This window comes from Malaclemys terrapin, chromosome 3, assembly GCF_027887155.1.
Source record: "Malaclemys terrapin pileata isolate rMalTer1 chromosome 3, rMalTer1.hap1, whole genome shotgun sequence".
NCBI classification, from domain to species: domain Eukaryota; kingdom Metazoa; phylum Chordata; order Testudines; family Emydidae; genus Malaclemys; species Malaclemys terrapin.
Window position 1 is genome coordinate 51,132,767 of NC_071507.1, and position 22,468 is coordinate 51,155,234.

At 47.8% G+C, this 22,468-nt stretch overlaps 1 protein-coding gene across 1 annotated transcript in view; it reads right to left on the reverse strand.

Annotated features, from left to right (window-relative positions):
* CAPN2 (calpain 2) overlaps window positions 1-22,468 on the reverse strand; it is a 52,864-nt gene that overhangs the window by 26,421 nt on the left and 3,975 nt on the right. Inside the window, exons 3-5 of the mRNA XM_054023071.1 lie at window positions 4,023-4,141; window positions 2,378-2,511; window positions 1,309-1,477 (exon numbers count right to left, since the gene is read on the reverse strand). Of these exons, the coding sequence (XP_053879046.1) occupies window positions 1,309-1,477; window positions 2,378-2,511; window positions 4,023-4,141 (422 nt within the window). The remainder of the gene's footprint in view (window positions 1-1,308; window positions 1,478-2,377; window positions 2,512-4,022; window positions 4,142-22,468) is intronic.

Consider the following 22,468-nt stretch of genomic DNA (forward strand, 5'->3'; position numbering starts at 1 on the left):
GAACTAATTCCAATATTTATAAAACCATTTTGTGCTTCTCTAACACCTTTCAACAAAGGGGCTCAGTGTATTTATTCTCTTTTCCCAGTTAGGAGATTTGAAAACCTGGATCATTCTGGAGTAGAAACCCAGATGTCAGATTCTTATCAAACTGCACGCTAGAAAAACAGGACCTAGAAAATGCAGGGAAATCTTGAGTAGGGAAGTGCACTGTGCTTAGCAAACTATTTTTCCCATTGTGAAGTTCCTCTCTCTTATAGCTCTTGGATTTAACTAAAATTTGGAGGAAAAATTTGGGTTTATGTTGTGAATGGAGGTTTTTAAAACTACTTACCCTCCCAACTAAAAAAAATTAAGATCCATGATCCCTAGAAGAGTTGAGTACCCCATACTGACAATACTTAGCAGGCATATAGTGCTTAATATCATCTAAACTTCAATCTATGGTACTCATTTTTGGCTTAAAGCGCCTGTCTTTAGGCCTTTTTCTTTTCCTGGTCTATTTCCTTTAGACATTCTTTGCTTTGTGTTAATTATAGGGGTATGTTCAAATGTTTTAGGCAGTACTAAGCTCTTTTTTTGTTTGTTTATATACAGATAAAGTACACACTATGATGACTGAGATTTTGGCAGTGGACATATTCTGTTAAAGCCATTTAAAAGCCTGCCAATGTTTCTAGCTTCCCTGTTTCAGCCTGGATTTCATGCAACCCTTGGGAACAATTTCTGCAGCAATAAGGTAAAGAGATTTCTGCAATGCTAGTGGCCTGCACTCCCAACTCTGCAGAAATCCTTGTTAGCAGCAATATGCTGGGATCCCTGCCTATATATTCTGAGATTCCTTCTTTCCCAAAATCCAGGGCCAGGAATAACTTCCTGCCAAACCAGTGGGATTTATTTAGCCCTTTCAGACTCTGATGCAGAGTGGAACGCAAGGGTGTGGTACACAATGCAGTTAAATCCAACTCCCACGTAATCTGGGCATATCAGAAGAGTTAATAAATTATCCTTCTAGCTCCAGAGAAAAAAGATCTCTGGCTCTTACATGCCACTAAATCGCTGATCAGTAATGGCTGAGTTTTCCATATTCTGTGATCTGACCCCCCAGAGGATTATGTTGCCCCTGATACTCCTGTACCAAATTCTCTAACCATGAAATAGAGGACAGCTGGCCTCTCTGAGCTAGCAGCCTTAGTAGAAAATTCCAAGGGTTGTGTGGTAACTGAGCGCAGCAATATGCTGATTGCTCCCTATCTACTCCTGCTGCAAGGGATATCGACAGTCTGGTAGAGAGCTGGACTGACTTACGTCAATAGAGCATCCGAGGAGGGAACCTTTTAGAAGAGCTTTCTGGATGATTTTGAACAGGTCAGGTGGTGCCTTTTGCAGCTCATACCACTCTGCAATTCCGCCGGTGAAATCCTCAAAGCCTTCAGTGGTGGATCCTCCAGAGAGAGCCTCGTATGACCCATTCACCCTGCACAAACGACATTTACTGTTTCAACCTTCTCTCTGAGACTGCTCCTCATCAAGTATAAATTGTCATAGCTAAGATGAAGTCAATGGAGCTCCACTGATTTCAATTTAGCTATGATAATTTATACCAGCTGAGGATCTAGCCTCTCCATCTATGTTTTTCCTACCTCTTCATGGCAGAAAAGCCAAACGTAGGAACTAACATGCTGTACATCAGGAATGTGGGTTTGTATGCCCAAACATGCAATGACAAATGCTCAAGACTGTATGTAGCACAAGCACATGCCCCCCTCTGCCCCCAGGTTCGATACAGCAAGTAGACCTCAGACTCCTTTATACCTCAGCTGGTATAAGTCAGCACAGTTCCACTGAAGTCAAGGATCTGGCCCTGTACATTCAGAATAAGGTTCCCACTACTAGATGCAAGATTTCCTTCCTGAGACTGGAACATCAGACTTGGGTGTCCTCACTATGAATCAGAGGTTTGTACACACTGGACTGGAATACCATGAGCTCCCCAGAGGTCAGCTGGCTAACAAGGCAGTGTGACTGGTATTCTGTCATGATCTGCTTGCGACATGTGTAATGTTTCTTCCATAACCTGGACTACCAGAGATAAAGTACAGAGAAAAGGTTTGGCCCCAGAAAAAACCACAAACATTAGCATTTTCAGCTACAGCCTGTAGCATCTGTCACAAACCCACGTTATACAATCAGCTGAAGCAGTCAGTGATCGGTATCCTAGAAGATTTAGAAGACTAATTAGACTGACTCTACCTCCATATAGTTCCAGATATAGGACAGATACTCCACCAGATATTAGCTTAGGCATGAGGAGGTCAAAAGGTGAAGCAGAAAGGAAGAAGTCTCATTTGTTTTTAAAAATTGGCCCTTTACTTACTTGGCATAGGCCTTCTCCAGCAGAGCACTCCAAAATTCGCTCCCCTCTGCTGAGTGAACGAAGAGCAGCTCTCCGTTTTTGGTGGGGAGCTTGTCGTCAACAACAACATCCACCCACTCTCCATACTGCCAGAACTGAAAGAGAGAATGAAAAGGACCTGGTTGCTGATGATTGCCACGTGCGTGGGCTACAATGCCATGCCCTGGACAGAACCTTCACAGTTGAGTCTCATGTCTGTGCATGTCCTCTCTTGCATTCTCTTCTATTCTCCTTGGTTTTGTCTCCCTGTTCTCTGCCTGGCTACTCATTAAATATTTTTCTTCAGCTTTTAGTTCATTGTAATAATCTTGCATGGATTTTTGTGCTTTGAACATGTAAAGTATGTATTGTTATGTGGTTAACTATATGGCACAAGCAGTGATGTAACAGCAGCTGTTCTGTGAGCTTTAGGGTTATTTGATTAGCAATCCTTGCTTAGTTTGCTGCAGAGATGGATAAACTAGTTTGGATACATTTAAGAGTAAAGCAGATCCTTCATTCGAACCTCAACCTGAATCACAATGGGACTTTTCTGATGTTCAAAAAGATCTGGATAACTCACACAACTGGGCACTCTCAGGAAAAAAAAGTGTCAGTGCCAAAACAGTGTACAAGAAATTGCTCTCCTGGTATTTCTGGATCCATTGATAGGAGGAAGTTCTGGAAAGTTTGTTCTTATCAGATTAGCAGCCCACATTGCAAACTGAAGGGCCCCCTAACTCCAGTTTTACACCAGTGAGATTCCATTGACTTCCCTGGAGTTACTCCAGATTTACATCAATGTAGGAGAGAGAAGAATAAGGCCCAAGGAGTTTGGAAAGTTCAGGGTTTGGGTAAGCATGAGCTTTCAGTCTTGTGAACAACTGACTTGCTTTGACCTTTTGAAGTTTGCCACAAGTTTGTGGTTCTCTGCCATAGACATCAAGCGATACCTTGGTTACCACAGACAGTGTTAACCCAGGTTGTATTACTGCTTGGGTTATGATAAGCAGTAAGAGGGCTGTTGGCTGAATATTTAGAAGCACCTGCTTAGAACCATGGTACTGACTCAGTCAGCATTCCACCCCCTATCACAACGTTGCTTGGGAAACTTCCCATACGAAGCCAGGTCTGCTAAGGCCTTTACCCCCAGTGTGAGGAAATCTAAATTTTTCTGCAACTCTCTAGCTGGTCAACTAATGCTAATGATCTTGGCTGGAAGTACCTCCTTCTGTTTAACTCCCCAGACAGATAATGGTTTCCGTATCCAGTATTCAGTCCGGCAGGGGGTCTCTGGCAGAATCCTGCCTTATTCTGAGATGCTTCACTTCTCCGTTCTGGAGTGAGAATGGAGGGAATGGCCCTTTGTGGAGACTACACAGTGGATCTGGACAACAAACACTACAGGACTGGAATGAAACCCACACTCCAGTCTGACAGACCACCACTGATCTTTGAGAGACACAATAACCAAAATATGCCGTTTCAGTTCGTCGGCTGGTGTAAACTGGTGCAGCTCCATTAACTTCAATGGAACTATACCAATTTACATGAGGTGATCCAGCCCACCATGTTCCTGACATTCTGTCACTATATGACTCTTTAGCAAAAGGCAGAAGCCAGGTACCTGGAAGTGGAAGATTCCTGCATATTTGTCCTGGAAGCTCTGATCTTTGGGAACAACTCTGGCCAGAATCTCTTCATTCAGGGTAAGAGACGCAATGGCTGCCAGCAGCCAGCAGTCACCTGTGAATACACCAGAAAGTATTAGCCCTTAGTTTTCGTACTGTGAAGGAATTTCTGTATGCCTGAGCATAGGGTCAGGAAAGGATTTCACCTCGGCTTCATTCTATGCTTCTACTTTTCTGGGAGCTCAGCGACTTGACATAACTCATCAGACCGTCAAGCCTATAACCAGGTGGTCAAGTCCTGGGTCTGACAGAAAATCTTGTTTGGTTTCTTAATGAATGGAAGCATTGCTATAGTAATGGTGGTGGTGATAAATAACCAACATGCATGGCCCCTCTCAATGCGCTTGACAAACTTTACAAATAATTGCAAACTTTCTGCACTAGCATCACTTGACCCATCACTGAAATGCAGCCGTGATGCTGGCAAACCAGGTGCTAGCTCTTGCCAAGGCTTTAGGTCTCAGCCAAGCACTGAAAATTTATTGCTGGAAACCAATCTTTCACACCTGTGTGTAAGTATGGTTCAGATGGATATTGAACTTATAACAACGCGTTTAGTGTTTAGACTTTAATGCATGCAGCAATTTACAAGCATTTCGTAATCTCACTTGTACTATCTCTATCACATGCTATAAGGTAATATTTAAGTTTTTGCTTTATAAAACTGTAAAAAATGTTTTCTCTGAAACGGTCAGCCTGTCGGTCCTGCCTGATGGACAAGAGCTGATCCCTTCTACCAAAATTAAATGGGCCATTGTGAGACATCGCAATACAAAGACTTTGTTAATTGCCCCTACACAGCCATAAAGATGCTACGTGCAAAAGGGCTCATCCCATCAGCTTGAATTCTGGAAGAAGGAAAGTGAGATAGCGAACAAGAAAATTTGTAATCTCCTGCTGTTGGACTCTCCCAGGGCTGGAACTAGGAAACAAAAGCAGAGATCCCCGGGATCAACCTGGGTTAGCCCTAAGAGACATTCAGTGCTGACCGATTACTACAACTCTGTCACCTTTTGGAACCATAGCCCTGGTCCCCACTAAGCCCCCACTTCGGACTAAGGTACGCAAATTCAGCTACGTTAATAACGTAGCTGAATTCGAAGTACCTTAGTCCGAACTTACCGCGGGTCCAGACGCGGCAGGAAGGCTCCCCCGTCGATGCCGCGTACTCCTCTCGCCGAGCTGGAGTACCGGCATCGACGGCGAGCACTTCCGGGATCGATCCCAGAACATCGATTGCCTGCCGCCGGACCCTCCGGTAAGTGAAGACGTACCCATAGACTGTAACTCATTTTTGCATATGTTTGCCTGCTTTAACCTGTAAATAACTCTCAATTTCTTTTTCCTAGTTAATAAATCCTTAATTAGTTTACTATAGGATTGGCTACAAGCGTTATCTTTGGTGTGAGATCGGAGGTACCAGTTGACCTGAGGTAAGTAACTAGTCTCTTGGGACTGGAAGCAACTTGAATCTTTTGTGATCTTTGATGGATAGCAACCAACTATCACTAAGTCCAGCTTGCCTGGGTGACAAGATAGACTGGAATGTCCGTGACTCCATAGTAATGCTGTTATAGTGCTTCAGGAGTTCATATTTGTTACGGGGTTGGTGAAGTCTAATTAGAGAACATACCACCAGTTTAGGGTGTCTGCCCTGCTTTTTGACAGTCTTCCTCGAGGTTGCCACCCACAGTCATGAACGACTCCAGACAGCGTGACACAATCACCACTGCAGTAGAAGACAGCAGCCTTTACAAAACATGAAGGGACGTTGATTCTGATGAAAGGTGCTTGATTGTCAGCCCTGGTGAGTGAAGTCCTCTGTCAAACCATAGCACAGGTAGCAGCACTGGAAATTTCTGTATACACTGCCCTGCCAACGTGCCTCAATCCTGATCTGGAGACATGCCTTCTAGAGGCGGGGGTGGCAGGTAATTTACAGTCAATGGCCCAGTCAATTCAATGCTTGTCTGATGAGTTTCAGTTCTGGGCGGCCTTTAAACAGCACCCAGCCTAGGGTGACCAGATGACAGAAGTGAAATATCGGGACGCGGGGGGGCAGAGCAAAAAAAACAACAAGCCCCTCCCCCGTGCACGCCTGGACCCCTCCTCCCCCCACACACACACACCCAGCGCCAGAGGGTGCACTCAGGCCACATCCCCCAGCCCCCTCCCTCCGCCCACTCTCGGCCAACTGCCACTCGTCCCCTCCCGCTCCGCTCGGAACGTACCAACGCTGCAGACGGGGGTGGGGAGCCGCTGGCCAAACACACGCCTCCCCTCACACCCCGCACTGGGGCTGGACCGGCACGCGTGGGAGAACCCGCCCGACGGGATGCCAGGCTACTGGCCCTTTAAAGGGACGGAGAAACGTCTGGTTCGCGGCCGGATCGCGGTGCCCACAAGTGCGGCCCCATAGCCCTGCCCGAGGGCCGGCCCAGAGAGCACTGCCTCCACCCCGGCCTCCCCATGGGTCTCCCGTACCTGCAGCATCATCACCCCATCCCGCACGGGCTACCCAGAGCGGCATCGGACCCCCCCCGTCCTCCCTCCCAGAGCCTGCCTGGCACAGTCCCCCACACCGCAGTGCTAGCCTCAGGATCCAGCAGGCAGATCCCATCCGGGGACCCCAGCGCCCCGCACCCACTTACTGCTGCACTCCGGGTCGGCGCAGCGCTTGCACTCGGCGAAGCGCCGGTCCAAGTGCTTGGCGGCCAAGCAGAGGGGCCACTGTGCGGGCAGGAGCAGGGCGACTAGGGTGAGGAGCAGGAGGGAGAAGCGCGGCTGTGCTGCAGCCATGTTCGCAGGGCTGGCAGCGGGGGGAGGAGGGAGCGTCTCTCTGGCTCCTGTCCGCGTAGCTTGTGCACGGGTCAGGTTGAAGGGGGTAGGGGCGGGGGGGCTCGCTGCCGGCGCCTACAAGCCCCGCCCCTGCCTCTGTGCGTGCCTGGGGAGTGGGGCTGCAGCACTCTGTAGGCGCCTGCCGGCCGGCCAGAACTCAGCTGCACTGCCCCAAGGCCCGGAAGAAGAGGTAAGCAGTACCGGCTTGCTGCAGTCCCCCCGATATCAGGACAAAGTGCATCCTGACCGATGTAAGGTCGGGACGCGGGACAAGTCCCCTAAAATCGGGACGTCTGGTCACCCTAACCAGCCGTACATTACACAACAAGTTTGGTGTGGCTTGGCCCATCAAACAAACATTAGCAATGGATGAAACCGGCTTCAGTATGTGCATTTAAAAAGAAGATGCAGTTAGGACTGGGATCCCTGCGTCCTTCTGCTGCAAAGATAATGCCAGTTAACCTTGCTGAATCAGCAGGACGATTCCTTGGCTTCTCCAGGCCTGCAGGGCTCACTCTCCTTTCAGGACATTAGCTGCCTGACCTATTCAGGAATGTAGAGCCTCCTTCCCTGTTCTAAGCCATCACTTTTGACTCTAGGCATAACTGACAGATAGGCATAATTGTAGGCCATTTCCATGCAAATGCTGCATTGTATCCAAGAAGAGGTGGAAATGGGCCGTTTGTGATTCCTTAACACTGTTGTCTACAATGGGCCTTGGACGCCTTTTCAGCTGTTCCTGGAAGAAATGCAGAACCCCAGTGTGGGCTCAATTAGTTTGAAAGTAGTTGAATATTAGCTCTGTATCCCTTTGATTAGTTTGTTGTGAACCCTGTTATGGGGTTCGCTGCCTTCTGTGTTTGTGGGTATTTACTAGACTCTGTTTTTAGGGATTCACCTTTGCCCAGATTTCTTTTTCTTTGTTTGTTCTGTAAAAGGCAAAAGATACAACAAGCTCCACCACGTAAATGCATTTTATGTATTTTAAAGAAAACGAGCCGTTCTGTGCTTATCTCAAATTAAGGAACGGAGCAGCACGGGGAGGAAGAAAACGTGGTGGCTCTAGGCACATACAGCAGCTCCAAGCGTGTTCCTCTCTTCGTAGGGCCAGTACTTGCCTAGGCAAGCAGAGGACGTGTTCTCCCCCCCACACACACTCCTCTCCAGTTCATGAGCAACTGCAGATTTGCTCTTGCAGACGTACCCTAGGGACTGAAGCTCTCACGAATTCCCATGTACAGCATCCTCCTAAATGATCTTTATAAACCGAGGTCCTTCAATCTCCCAACCTTTCTTATTTGTCTCTGTGGAAATTCACTGAAGCCCTTCTGATCCAGCCCAAAGTTCCAGCTCCTGGGACTTGCCATCCATGAGTTAGAAAAGCTCTGAAGGCCAGCCCTGTTTCTTAGTGCGGTATGCCCTTCTGCCCTCTCTGGGACAAAGCCAACATACACTCTGGCTGTAGGTTGGAGCCTCGCATTCAGTACCAGCGATGATGTACTTTTCCTACAGACAGACAGAAAAACATGCTTTCGCGAAGGGGAGGGAGAGGAGACTGACTCCATACAAATAGCAATTTATCTATTTTTGTAGTTATTCTTGGAAATAATAAACATGAGTTCAATAGTGAAAGACCACCTTTATGTGCAATGACAGACCCTTTGAGCAGCATGTTAATGAGATGACTAGTGCTTTTAAAGAGCCTCACGATCCCAAAGAGCTGAGTTCCAGGGTATGCTCCTTTGACTGCACTTTTCCAACTGATTTTTTTCTCCTGTAGCGTATAAGGGAAGGCTCCGCTGATTAGAGCAGGAAGCTAAGAGTTAGGACTCCTGGATTCCATTCCCCTTTCTGACATTGCCTTGCTTTATGACTTTGGGTAAGACAAGGTCTATGCCTCAGTTTCCCCATCTCTAAAATAAGTAGTGCTCGTCATCTCCCTGTGCACCCCAAATATAGAAGAGAGCCTTGAGATGAGGTGTTGGAGAACAAAAGGGCTGTTGGGGATTGTGGGGTCCAAGACTCATGGTAAGAGGGGGCTGGATGGAGCAGCAGTTAACCGATGGCTGTCAGATGGCCAGCTATCACCGCTGGAAAGAAGATCAAAGTCTTGTGAATGGGAGCAAGAGAAGGGTTCATATGGGTGTCTGGGAGGAAGTCTGGAGTGGGGTCATTTAGCCTTAATCCACCTTCAAGTGCTGCCACAAACTTAACTGCTGCAGCACAAACACCATTCTTTTGAGAAGTATGGGGATCTTGTAACTTCCTTGCACCCCCTCTGTTTTGCAGTTTTTCTCTGTCAAGATCCCGGTGGCTGGATTTATCCCTCAGCACATCTCAAGGAAGAGCTGGAAGGGGTGGATTTTTAAAATAATATGCAGACCTGAGTCACTCTTCCTTTTCTCATTTCCTATACTAAATGGCATGAAACGTAAATAAACCTTAAAACCCACCCCTTAGCCAAGCACTAATGGCCAGCTCTGTTGCTGTAGAGGAGTCCTTGCTAGCTGGGATGTTATTTTTCCAGGAAAGGACCACTGAACAAACACACTTCCAGCTGGAATGACTCTAGCTGTAGATTAAAGTACAATGACAGAGAGCAGAAGTCAATTTCCCATGAGAGAGCACAGTGTGCATGTCTCCTCTGTAAGATGCTTCATCAGTTCTGCCTCACAAAATGGCAACTGCTCTTGCAGACTCCTTAAAAATGTAAAAATGAAGAATAGGGGAAGTCATAATAGGAACAGAGCTCCACGCACTCTAGATCCATTTTGGAACGCCACAGTGCTCAGGAAATGGGCAGAGGATATGGACACAAGGCAATGAGGGTGTGAAATACATTCTTAACAGGCTATTTACACGTCTTATAGTGATAGAGTCAAAGAGCTCAATCCATTTAGCTTAACAAAGAGAAGGCTAAGGGGTGACTTGATTACCATCTATAACAGGGGTGGGAAACTATGGCCTGCAAGGTGTTTTAAGGTGGCCCACAAGCCACACCATGCAGCTTGCCCCTGCTCTGGCCGGGGCACTGGGTTGGGGCCGCACCACGTGGCTCGGTCCCGCTCTGGCTGGGGTGCAGGGTCGGGGCCATACCCTGCAGCTCTCAGAAGCCGCGGCCTGGCCCCGCTCTGGCTCTTACGCGCTCCAATGGGAGCTGCAGGGGTGGTGCCTGCAGACGGGGCAGCGCGCAGAGCCACCTGGCCGCGCCTTCGCATAGAAGCTGGAGAGGGGACATGCCACTGCTTCCGGGAGCCACTTAAGGTAAACACCGCTTGGAGTCTGCCCCCATGAGCCTCTCCCCATGCCCCAATCCCCTGATCCCCCTCCCACTCTCCAAACCCCTCGATCTCAGCCCAGAGCACCCTCCTTCACCCCAAACCTCTCATCCCCAGCCCTGCCCCAGAGTCCACACCCCCAGCCGGAACCTGCACCCCTTCCCACACCGCTGCCCCAGCCCTGATCCCCCTTCCGCCCTCCGAACCCCTCGGTCCCAGCCCAGAGCAGCCTCCTACACCCCAAACTCCTCATCCCCAGAGCCCGCAACCCAACCAAATTTTGTGAGCATTCATGGCCCTCCATACAATTTCTATTCCCCGATGTGGCCCTTGGGCCAAAAAGTTGGCCCACCCCTGGTCTACAAGTACCTATATGGGAAGCAAATATTTAATAATGAGCTCTTCAATCTAGACAAGAAAGGTATAACATGATCCAATGGCTGGAAGTTGAAGCTAGACAAATTCAGACTGGAATAAGGTGTAATCTTTTAATGGTGAGAATAATTAAGCATTGGAACAATTTAACAAGGGTCATGGTGGATTCTCCATCACTGACAATTTTTAAATCAAGCTTGGATGCTTTTCTAAAAGCTCTGCTCTAGGAATCATTTTGAGGAAGTTCTCTGGTCTGTGCTAAGCAGGAGGTCAGACTAGATGATCACAATGGTCCTTTCTGGCCTTGGATGAGTTTGCAATTAGTTACAAACACCTCTGGCCCCTGCTGCATGGGTTATTCAGAGCCTCACAATGATCCTATTTGTGGAGGGAAAGGTTGCAGGGCCCCTTGCAACAAACCCTCTAGGCTAATGAGTGCAGAGGCCTCATGCTCTCCCCTACACAGCCTGCCAGCACAGAAGTGCTATTGTGCCTCTGTTTTTCTACCAAGGAATCCCCAAACAAACAGTCACGCGCTCCGCTCGGATTCAGATGCACTTGGAAAAGAATGCCCAGAAATTCCTTCCACATTGAGGATCTTGTTTTTACACAAGTTCTTCTTTCTTAATCCTTAAACTGAGAGGGTTTTGGTCACTAGCTCACTCTGTCTCCACCAGGGACAATTAAAGAAGTTATTGGCCCAGAGGAAAGGGAAAGGAGGTTTAAGGAAGATCAGAGCTCTTCCTAAAATCCTGGAGCCATTGACAGGTATAGATTGGACTGGTATTTTGGCTAAGATGCTGTGACGGGTTGGATCACAGAAACCCCCTTGGGAGCTGCCACCTGATGTGCAAAGACTACCCCTGTTCCTGTTTTCCCTGCCAGCTCAGGCCTCCAGCACCCTGTCTTGCTGAGCCAGCCACTCCTGTCTGGCTCTAACACGGACCCAGGGTCTGAATCACTAGCCCCAAAAGCTGCAAGTTTACCTGAAAACAGCTCACAGAAATGTGCTTGTCTTCAGCACTCAGATGCCCAACTCTCAATGGGGTCTAAACCCAGATAAATCCGTTTTACCTTGTATAAAGCTTATGCAGGGCAAACTCAAATTGTTCGCCCTCTATAATACTGATAGAGAGATATGCACAGTTGTTTGCTCCCCCAGGTATTAATACATACTCTGAGTAAATTATAAATAAAAAGTGATTTTATTAAATACAGACAGTAGGATTTAAGTGGTTCCAAGTAGTAACAGACAGAACAAAGTAAGTCACCAAGCAAAATAAAATAAAATGCGCAAGTCTATATCTAATCAAGCTAAATACAGATAATCTCACCCTCAGAGATGCTTCAGTAAGTTTCTCTCAGACTGGACACCTTCCAGGCCTGGGCACAATTCTTTCCCCTGGTACAGCTCTTGTTCCAGCTCAGGTGGTAGCTAGGGGATTCTTCATGATGGCTCCTCTCTCTCCTTTGTTCTCTTCCACCCCTTTATATATCTTTTGCATAAGGTGGGAACCTTTTGTCCCTCTGGGTTTCCACTCCCCCTCACTGGAAAAGCACCAGGTTAAAGATAGATTCCAGTTCAGGTGACATGATCACATGTCACTGCAAGACTTCATTACTCACTTGCCAGCATACACATATACAGGAAGACTCACAGGTAAATACAGCCATTTGCAGACAATGGGAGTCATCAAGATTCCAAACCATCCTTAATGGCCCACACTTTACATAATTACAATAGGCCCTCAGAGTTGTATCTAAAACTAGAAATATAAAACATAAGAGTGGTACATTTCTACAAATAGGATGATCACACTCAGATTATGAGCTTTGTAATGATACCTTACAAGAGACCTTTTGCATGAAGCATATCCCAGTTACGTTATATTCACTTATTACCCTATTTTTTCTAAAACTATCCCAGTTACATTATATTCACTTATTATCAGGTTTTTATAAAACGATATAGACTGCACAAAGTCACAGATGCTTCACCCCACATCATTATCGTACACAATAAAGAGTGATAAATAGTTTCCTATTAGCCATAAAAATAGTAACAAAGGCTGCGAGCACAAGTATGCTAGTGGGATGTGGTGGTGGTGGGCAGGCCCGCCAATGGGGGGGACAAAAGGGGTAATTTCCCAGGGACCTGGGTGATTTAAAAGGGCCCAGGGGCCCCCAGGAGTCCCTGGCTGCTGCCGCCAGCAGTGCAGCGGAGCTAAGGCAGGCCTCCTGCCCACCCTTATTCCGTGCTGCTCCCAGAAGTGGCCAACATGTCCCTGCGTCCCCTGGGGAGGGGGTCTCTGTGTGTTGTCCCCAGCCCGAGCACTCACTCCACAGCTCCCATTGGCCGGGAACTGCGGCCAATGGGAGCTGTGGGGGCGGTACCTGCGGGCAGCGGCAAGCGGAGTCCCCCTGGCCCCCTGCCTAGGAGCCACTGCCAGAGGGGTGTGCCGGTCGCTTTTGGGAGCTGCCCAAGGTAAGCACCAACCTCCTGGTTAAGGTTTATGTGTGGGAGCTGCACACAGAGAGGATTTCAGCCTCAAGGGTTGTTAGTCGACCAGACACCTTTTACCAGACTTGGGTTTACAGCTAATGGCCATGTGCCAAGAGTGAGATCAGCCTGAAGAAGAAGAGTGAAGGGGCTGCCAGGGGTGTGTGTTGTGCCTGGTGGGGGGAGCTAGATAAAGCTGCCTGTCTCTGAGAGTGGAGTACAAGGAGACATGGGGCAGAGCTACAGCTAGTTCCCTGGCCTGTGCCCTGTGGGCTGGGTGGGACAGCAGGAGGCAGATTCTACGGAGGTTCAGGTCAGGAGGCATTTTTTCCTCTTGATTGCTCAACCTGCAATGTAACCCCCAGTGCAAATACAACAGCCTGGGGGTGAGCTCACTCTAACCGTAACAATACTGGAAACTTATCCGAGTCTGTCTGCTGTAACTTATGCTGCCTTCTTCCCTGGGCTTGCGGGGGGGTTGGATCTGACATAACTTGGAGCCTGTACCCATGGATCCTTTCTATGGGGGCTTCTCAGGCTCCAGGGGCGTATACCAGGCATACGACTTTCTCCCTTTTCCCATCCCAAAGCCCAGGAAGTGAAGGGTAGCAGCAAGCCTTTGACGTTTCCATGTGTGGAAGGGATGTGAGAACTGGGACCACCTTGAGTAGAAGATTGTTACTGTTCAGGCCCACTACTCCAGTGGTTACTGGAAATTTGGCCCAGTAAGGCATAGTAAATTGAAGGCTGTACAAGTAAAGAGCCTGGTGATGGAATATGGAATTTTAGTCATGTGTGAGGAAACACAGGGGAGAGGGGGGAAACATTGCTCCATCACCCTTGGAATCCAGGGCCTGGCATCTTTTACAAGCTTAGCTATCTGACAGATTTGGATAGAGACTGTCCTTGGGCAGAGACAGGAACGCCAAGCCCAAGGAGGTGGCAGAGACTTTGTGTGGGAAGAACAGACTGTCTAATAAACCTCTAGGAAAGGAGTGGCAGGTTACAGAAATCCTGCTGTGATTCCACCAGAATTAACCCCACAGCGAAGGCCAGCAGAGCAAGCCTACCCGAGGAACAAACCCTGGTATATCCAGATCATCTCGGAAAGTGCTGGTGGAGCAGTGGGTGACCGGGTATCTGTCTAGGCATGCTCTGCATGGAGCGTCCTCTAGATAAGTATGAGGCACCCATTATTTTTGTCATTGTGTTTCCTGCATATAGTGTTCCTCATCCTATCTTTACCTATCTCTTGGTGCGTTAACTTAGATTATAGTCATAAGTGTTAGAAATATTAATATATCTCACTTGTGACTGATTATTCATTAATATTTCTAAGAGTTTAGCTACTCTTCCATTAAATAGAGAGATGATGGGGTCAGCACTCCCCCATGAATCATTTGCAGAGGTTCAGTGGAAGTATGTATTTAAACTACCCTCTATGGCAGGGGTTCCCAAACTTGGTTCGCCGCTTGTTCAGGGTAAGCCCCTGGCGGGCTGTGTGACACTTTGTTTACCTGAGCGTCCGCAGGTATGGCCACTCGCAGCTCCCAGCGGCCGTGGTTCGCTGTTCCTGGCCAATGAGAGCTGCGGGAACCCCTGCTCTAAGGAAATGCAAATAAGCCGTCACAGCTGGTTTTGGCTAGAAGGAAGCAGCTGTGACAATCCACTGCTAATTATCTACCATGAGATCTCAAAAAGCCTGGACTGGGAGCATTTCTTGGATAAACAAAGATGCAGACAGAGGGGTACTGGGTGGGGCAGTGCTGGTACCTGGCACCGGTAGTCAGGAAGCCCCACTGTTGCAGTAGCATGTGGCTTCTGACTGACTTAATCCTATCATCTGAAATGTCTTCACTCTATACACCAGGGATAAGGGTGAGGGCCGGCTGCCCAACAGCCTGGCACATAGGTGCAGACTCCATGGGTGCTCTAGGGCTGGAGCACCCATGGGGAAAAATTAGTGGGTTGCTCTGCACCCACCGGCAGCCAAGCTCCCCCCTCCTCACCGCCTTCTCCCCCCCCCCCCAGCGTGCCGCATCCCCGTTCCTCCCTCTCTCTCCCACCCTCCCTCCCAGTGCTTCCCCCCACACCGCCTAACAGCTGTTTGGCTGCATATCGGACTTTCCAGGAGGGAGGGGGAGGAGCGGGGACACAGCATGCTCAGGGAAGGAGGCAGAGAAGAGGCGGGGACTTGGGGGAAGGGGTGGAATTGGGGCGCGGTGAGGGTGATGCAGGGGCAGGGGGGGGTTGAGCACCCACGGGGCAGAGGGAAGTCGACATGTATGGCCTGGCACATGCCTCTGTAATGCTAATGGCTCAAAGCGAATGTGAAGGCTGCTAGTGCCTTTGTGATTTCGAGCCCAAGCTTGTAAGAAATTGTGTTTGTGTGCAAGAGACTCAGACCAAAAAGACATACAAGGTAGGATTACTGTTAGCAGAGGGTGAAGTTATTATGACAAAGAGGCCCTTTGGCAGAGGGTCCCCATTTTCTTTGCAAACTCCTTTCATCTGAGGTCTGACAAACTCACTACACCAAATACATGTCTTGTAGCATATTTATCCATGAGGGGTAACATGTAAGGCAGGCCTGCACAACAGGCGGCCCGCGTGGGCTCACTGTGCGGCCCGTGGGGGTTGAGTAGGTGGGCTCACTGTGCGGCCCGCAGGGGGGTGGTAGGCAAGTGGCAGGTGAGGGAGGGGGGCTGAGTAGGTGAGAGGGCGGGCAGTGGCAGGGAGTGAGTAGGCGAGCCGGGGGAGTGGGGGGCTGAGGAGGTGGGCGGGCAGTGGCGGGGGGGCAGGTAATCCGGTGGCAGGGGGGGCTGAGGAGGTGAATGGGCGGGCAGTGGCAGGGAGTGAGTAGGCAAGCCAGGGAAGGCGGGCTGAGGAGGCGAGCGGCGAATCGGTGGCTGACCTGTTCTACTGATCCCCTCTCCCAGGGCCAGCTCCAGGCACCAGCAAAACAAGCAGTTTCCTAAACTGGAAGGCCAGACGTGTTACACAGGAAGGGGTGGAGTTGAGGCGGGGCCGGGGGCCTAGAGGCACCAAAAAAAGGGAGGGGCGGCCAAAACTTTTTTTGCTTGGGGCAGCAAAAATCCTAGAGCCGGCCCTGCCCTCTCCAAGGGTTACAGCTGTCTGGAGGTGCTGCCTTCCACACCTTCCTCATTCACACCTCATTCATTCAACAGGGCAATTAATTACAAAGTGGGGGGAAGATCTTATTCTACTTCTAACAAAAAGACATTTTTCTTTTACCTTAATTATACTACCTTAGGGAACCGCTATAACAAATTACCGAGGTTCAATACTGTTTTTTTAGTTGGGCGGTGCTGGGGAAGGAGGGTTTGTTTCCGCAGGGCAGGTGGCCTGGGGGAGGGGGGGGGGCGTCTTTCGGCGGCGCCGGGGAGGTTGTTTCCGTGGGGAAGGTGGTGCTGGGGGGGTGTTGTGTTTCGGGGGGACTGGGTGGTGCTGGGGGGAGGGGTTGGCGGCGCTTGGAGGGTTTCGGCCCTCAGCTGTTTTCTTTGGAGTAATATGGCCCTTGCTGCTTTACGAGTTGTGCAGGCCTGATGTAAGGTATCTACAGGAAGCTCACAACGTATTGAGACTCAATCATTGTGAGAGGCATGTACAGATAATATTTAAGGAATAATGTAACTATATTGAAAGTATGCTTTATGGTCTTGGATTAAAAATGAGGCCATAGGATAATTCCAGCAGGACGGAGTTGCCACCCCTTCCCGGTTAGCCAATGATATAATACAAGGCTTAATTGTCTAGCATTGCTGCATCCCAAGACTAACAATGGAAAACTATCAGAGTCAACTGCAAACAATGGAAACTACGTGGAGGTAAAAGAGGAACATTACAAGAACAGACAGGGGATCGCCCTGTCTATGAATAGAAACAAAAGATTTTTCAGCATAACAGAAGTCGGGGAGAGGCAGGCTGTATCCATGCACTGATGAAGCTTGTGGAGCGGGGATGTTTTTTGTGAAAGTCTGGATTCTGGTTTCTGTGAAGCCAGCCAGTTCTGCAACAGACTGAACTTTGCAGGGGAAATCTACTTTATTAGACAGGAACGGTAACTATTAATAAGTGTAGGCCCTAGTTTGCATTTTCTGATTTTTGTTTTGTAGTGTAACCATTTGTTTCTGCCACTCTCTGCTATCTCTATTCTTTCTTGTAGAGAAAGAAGAGGAGGGTTATTTAAGTGCTGTACATTTTACAGGGACAGAGCTTTAAGGTAAAACTGGTAAACTGAGGCACACCACTCCTTTTGGGGCAGAGGATCTGAGATTTCTGTGAGTACCGGTATCAGGGACTGGACCTCACAGGGGAATGCTTCAAGGGGCTCAGGGATTGGAGTGCACCTACTGTTAACCTGAAGGCATGGACAGGCCTGGCATAGTCCAGAGGAGAGTGCCTGAAAGAGTGGTAGTGGTAGGCAGCTGACACCCAGCTACCACCAGCAAGACTCCCTCACGTTGCAGGCAGGGGGTAACAAGGTGACTCACAGTCCTGGGTGCTCCAAGATCCCTCACAAATATTATTATAAAGCTATTAATGCTGAGCACCCAAAAACGTTTTATGGGCCTTACAGAAACAAATGAAGACAAGGGCCAAATTCTGGCCCCCACTGTAGCTCCTTTATGTTGGTCTTCTGCTATGAAGAGATTAATGGTCCCTCTAGGTAAGAGATTCCCCATCATCAGAGCATGCACAGTCCTAGCCTACCTCCCTGCAGCTCCTGGCATAGGAAGAGGGGAGGGGGTGGACCAAGAGCATGGGAAGAGAAATGACCAAAGGGCTTTGTGCTCTAGCTATTCTGGTCTGTGGAGCAGCCCACAGGGCCTGCTCTAACTTACTCCAAGGGCTGTCCCTCCAACACACTTGAGGAGGTCACAGGGCTGTGATGTAGTCCTTTCTTGGTCATTCTTCCAGCCTATAGCTTGGAACAGTGGCTGTTGCTCCTTGTGTACTCTATATGCACCCTATTGGCCACCGCAGCCCTCCATAACCCCACCCCCACAGAACACTTAATTAAGGTGCCTGGTGTGAACCCTCTGCACTTGTTTCAAACAAGGCACCTTAATTAGTCACTGAGAAGGACTGTTGCTACAAATGCTGCTCCCTTGTGAATTCACTAAGCCCTTTTAAAATATTGGCTGATGGGTCCATACACAAGTTTGAGCATTCTGAATCCTGGTGTATGTGACCTTTGGAGTTACCCCCAATACTCACCGCACCTAGCACGTATGCTCCTGAACATACTGGCATGCGGCAGACCAGGAGTTGCAGGATGGGATACACCGTGGCAAATGAGATAATTCCAAGAACTTCCCATCCCATACTAGGGTCAAAAAACAACCAACCAAGCCAGCCCAGGATGCAGCTGATCAAGTGAAGACAGTCCACACACTTGTAGCCACCACATGACACACTTTATAGTCACAGTGGTAAACTGCATTATGATGTCCACTGTTATACTCCTCTTCTCCTAGATGGGCTTCCCATCAGAAGCACCTAGTAGACATGATCATTACTTGGAGTACAGTGACTGATTTTTTGATAAGGCATTACAATTTCCAGGTTTTAATTTGTTTGAGTAAGTGAGGGGAATGGATGGGTTACTCACACACACACTCAGTAATCCCATCATAGGAAAACACACATCTAATTTTGGGACTTTGCCCTATCTGATTTTTGTTATACTTTTCAAACTTTTTTTCTAGGGAGGAGCCATGTGTGTCTAAACACAGATGAGAGATACCGTGCTGTGTATGCTCCAGTGTTGTGATACCATGGTTACTTCCTTTTGAAAAAATTGTAAAGAATGAATAAGCATCCTCTATGCAATGGCCATTGTTTCCTCTCTTCTGCCACAATGAGTCACTACATCCCATTTGATGGGTTTTTTTTAAGCCAAATACCATAGCTGAGTAATGTTTGAGCTGATGTTGCTGAACTAAATACAATTGTCACCAGAACTGTAAGAATTGTGTAATAATAAATAATAATAATAATTAATAAAATCACCTTTCCTGAAAAAACAAACTAACCCTAAAGGGGAGATATTTGGTGCTTTTGAGAACCTAATGTATTATACATTTTACATTGTAATGAATGGCTACTGTGTGTGTCACTGCCCTGTACTGGATAAAATTAGAACTATTCAACAATACATTCCATACTGTGAGCAAATAAGAGAGATGCTCCTTCAGTTTAAGAGGTAGGATCTTGTGGTTTTGGAGTTCTCTATCCCTGCTGTAATGGTGACTTTCTGAATGGTCATCATAACTGTGACGCCATAGGTGGCCAGAGGTTTGTCACAATGTAACTATGGTTTCTGATTTTCAGGACTCTTTACAGAAATTGTGCCTTACTTATTATTAGCAGGAAGTCGCTCTGATTGCCACGTATAACAGTTTCCTTTCTGAAATGAACCAAAACCCCGTTTCCTCATTAGTGCAAAATTGTAACCATAAATTGAAAACAGCAGCAGTAGGATCTGAAATGAACAATGAAGGGTGTCTTGCCTCCACATCGTTCTGATGAAAAGCGATCTTTAATGCTTTTGGCCTTTAATTGCTTGCCAATTCTAACTGAAAAAACAATGGCGAAAACACAACAGCAAATATTGGGAATGCCCATCCCTTTGTATTTTGTACTAAACAATGATTTTCAGAGTCTTCCCTTCAGTTAGTTGCACTTTATCTCTTTAAACTGAAATCAAAAAAGTGTTCTCTATAGAGAAGTGTATTACAGCTAAGTAAAATAGTGGGGTGGGAACCAGTGGGAAAGGTGTTCCTGCACTTCTGACCTCACATGCACTGGACTTGCGAGTCACGCCCCATGGAGGGCGCCTTTTCTACAGAAACACACCAGGGGCTGGGGGGGAAGGGATCACACCAGTCAGGGCAGAGTTCCTGCACTAAAAAAAATTTAAAAAAAAAAATAAATAAATAAATAAAAAATAAAAAAAAAAATCAGGACTACATTACACCCCATAGCCTCATCATCTACTCCCTCATTAACCAATTTCTTTCTCCTGCAGCATTGTGGATATGGGCATTCTTCCCCCTACTAGCACCTGCCTGAAACCACAAGCCAGCGCAGTACTGCAGTCTGGCCTAGAAGCTCTCCTCTGGTGAGTTCAGCCCTAGCAGTGCTAACTGCCTGGGGGCTGGAGTAGATTACTGAGATTTTTCACTGCAGGATTTAGATCCTCTCCCTGGAATAGGCACTCCCTAGACTTTCACCTTGCTCCGTGGTTCATCTTGAACTTTTTACTCCTGGAACCAGTTGGAACTGCAGTTGCATAAACTCAGTGGCCGGCAGCTCAGGAATGAGCCAGTAATAGACATATACAGCAGGAGGGATGGATATACATTCCCTTGTGTTAGTTTTAGCTTAACACAAGCTTGTTCAGAGATATGGTATATGTGCTCATGTTTTTGTTTTCTCTGTACTGCACAGGTCTAAATTTCTCAGGAGCCTGCCTGTGTGCAGGGCCAGCTGCCATTTTGAGATTGACTTTTGTTCTCTTTCTTGTTTTGTTGTTCTCCTTTAACTTAAAATTAGTCAGTCATTCAGACTGAAAAAAAATATGACGATTCCAAACAAGTGACCAAAGGAAAGAGAGGCCAAGATCTTTAAAATGAGATACTGTCCAGCCAGGCACGCATGGGCAAGGCTGCTTTAAATCGCTCAATATTTGCTCTGAAGCACAAAGTACATGCCAGTCATGGCAGACTGCACAGAGTGCTCGAGGGATGAGACCACAACAGTTAGTGCCAGGGTTGATTGAAGCAGAGGTGGCAAGGGACGATGTAATAGGAGACAAGAGTGGAGAAGGAGGAGCAGAGTTAAGGGGCCTAGAGGGCGAGGACAAGAAGCTTGAACTTTATGCAGTGCAACAGGGAGCTAGAGGAGGGTCTCAGATGAATGTGTGTGAGAGTGATGTGATCATCACAACAAACAAAAAAGGTGATCTTGGCAGCATGGAGGTGATGCAGGTGTTAGGGCAGCCAAACAGAAGGAATTAAGCTTTCCAGGGCAAGGATCATCTTTTTGTTCTGTGTTTTTACAGTGCTTAGCACAATGGGAACCTGGTCAATAACTGGGGCTGCTAGGTGCTCTGGCAATACACATAATAAATAACAGCAGTCATGACTGGAGTTGCGATGCTGGATGAGAGTGTTGACTCTTTGGACAGAAAGAAAAGGATGGATTTTAGATATATTGCAGCGGAAGAAATGTCAAGAGGAGACCATACTAGGCCACCATGCCCCCGAGCCCCAATCTGATAGTGTTTTAAAATCAAAATGGGTCAATACACCAGAAGGTCCATTATGAAGTAGTTCCCAAGGGAATGCTTAGAAATGCTCCTGGACCCATGAAATTGCATATAATATTTCCTTCCTCACTGATTTTTTTTTTTTTTTTTAAACTGCAGGACTAGTAGATCCACTCTGCACAGTTGTCAATTAAAAAACAAAACAAAACAGCCCACTGCACATTGCAGAGAGGACAAGAGAACAAACCACACACAGCAGCTATTAGTCACATCACTTAAGGCACTACTGAAAGGTGCTCAGACACTACAGTGATGAGCGTGGTATTAGAACCTATATAGAATAGAAAATTAACTGTAGTATGTTATACAGTGGGGCCAGATGGCAGCAGGAGAGAAATTGATGGGAGGTATACAAGCCCCAGGATGATCAGAATCTGTGGACTGAGGAGAGGTTACTACAGGTTAATTAAAGCTCCTGGAGCCAATTAAGGCCCTGCCAGAGACCTAATAAAAACCCCTGCTTCAAGCAGATAGGAGGAGGGAAGGGAAGCTGATTGTAGTTTGGAGAAGCAGTGTTGTTGACCAGAGGATCAGAGTACCAGGGGAGGGAAACACGGCTCAAGCAGAGCAGAGGGACTCCCCAGGCACAGAGGACTGAGAGAAGCCCTGCCCAAGGGGAGAGAGGGTAAGAAGCCAGAGAAGAAGCTGAAGGGGCAGAATGGGAGGTAACCTAGGGGAAAGAATTGCAGCTTCAAGTGCTCAGCTGCTGTCCATAGGGCCCTTGGGCTGGGACCTGGAGTAGAGGGTGGGCCTGGGTCCCCTTCTCTTCCCCACCAGGGCACTAGCAGAGCTGTTGACACCCAAGAATAGAGGCAAGAGGCGGCGCCCTGACCCATCACACAAAGGAGAAACATGGGACCCACCATAATAGCGTTGGGCACTTGTCACATATCATCATTATTAATTCAGACAATGGTGCTGCATACAATGGACAAAGAAAACCAAATCCAATCTGGAGGAGCTTTCAACGAAGGTCAGATAAAACATGATCATCAACAATACAAGGGGAGATGGCAAAAGGCAAGGGGGTGGAAA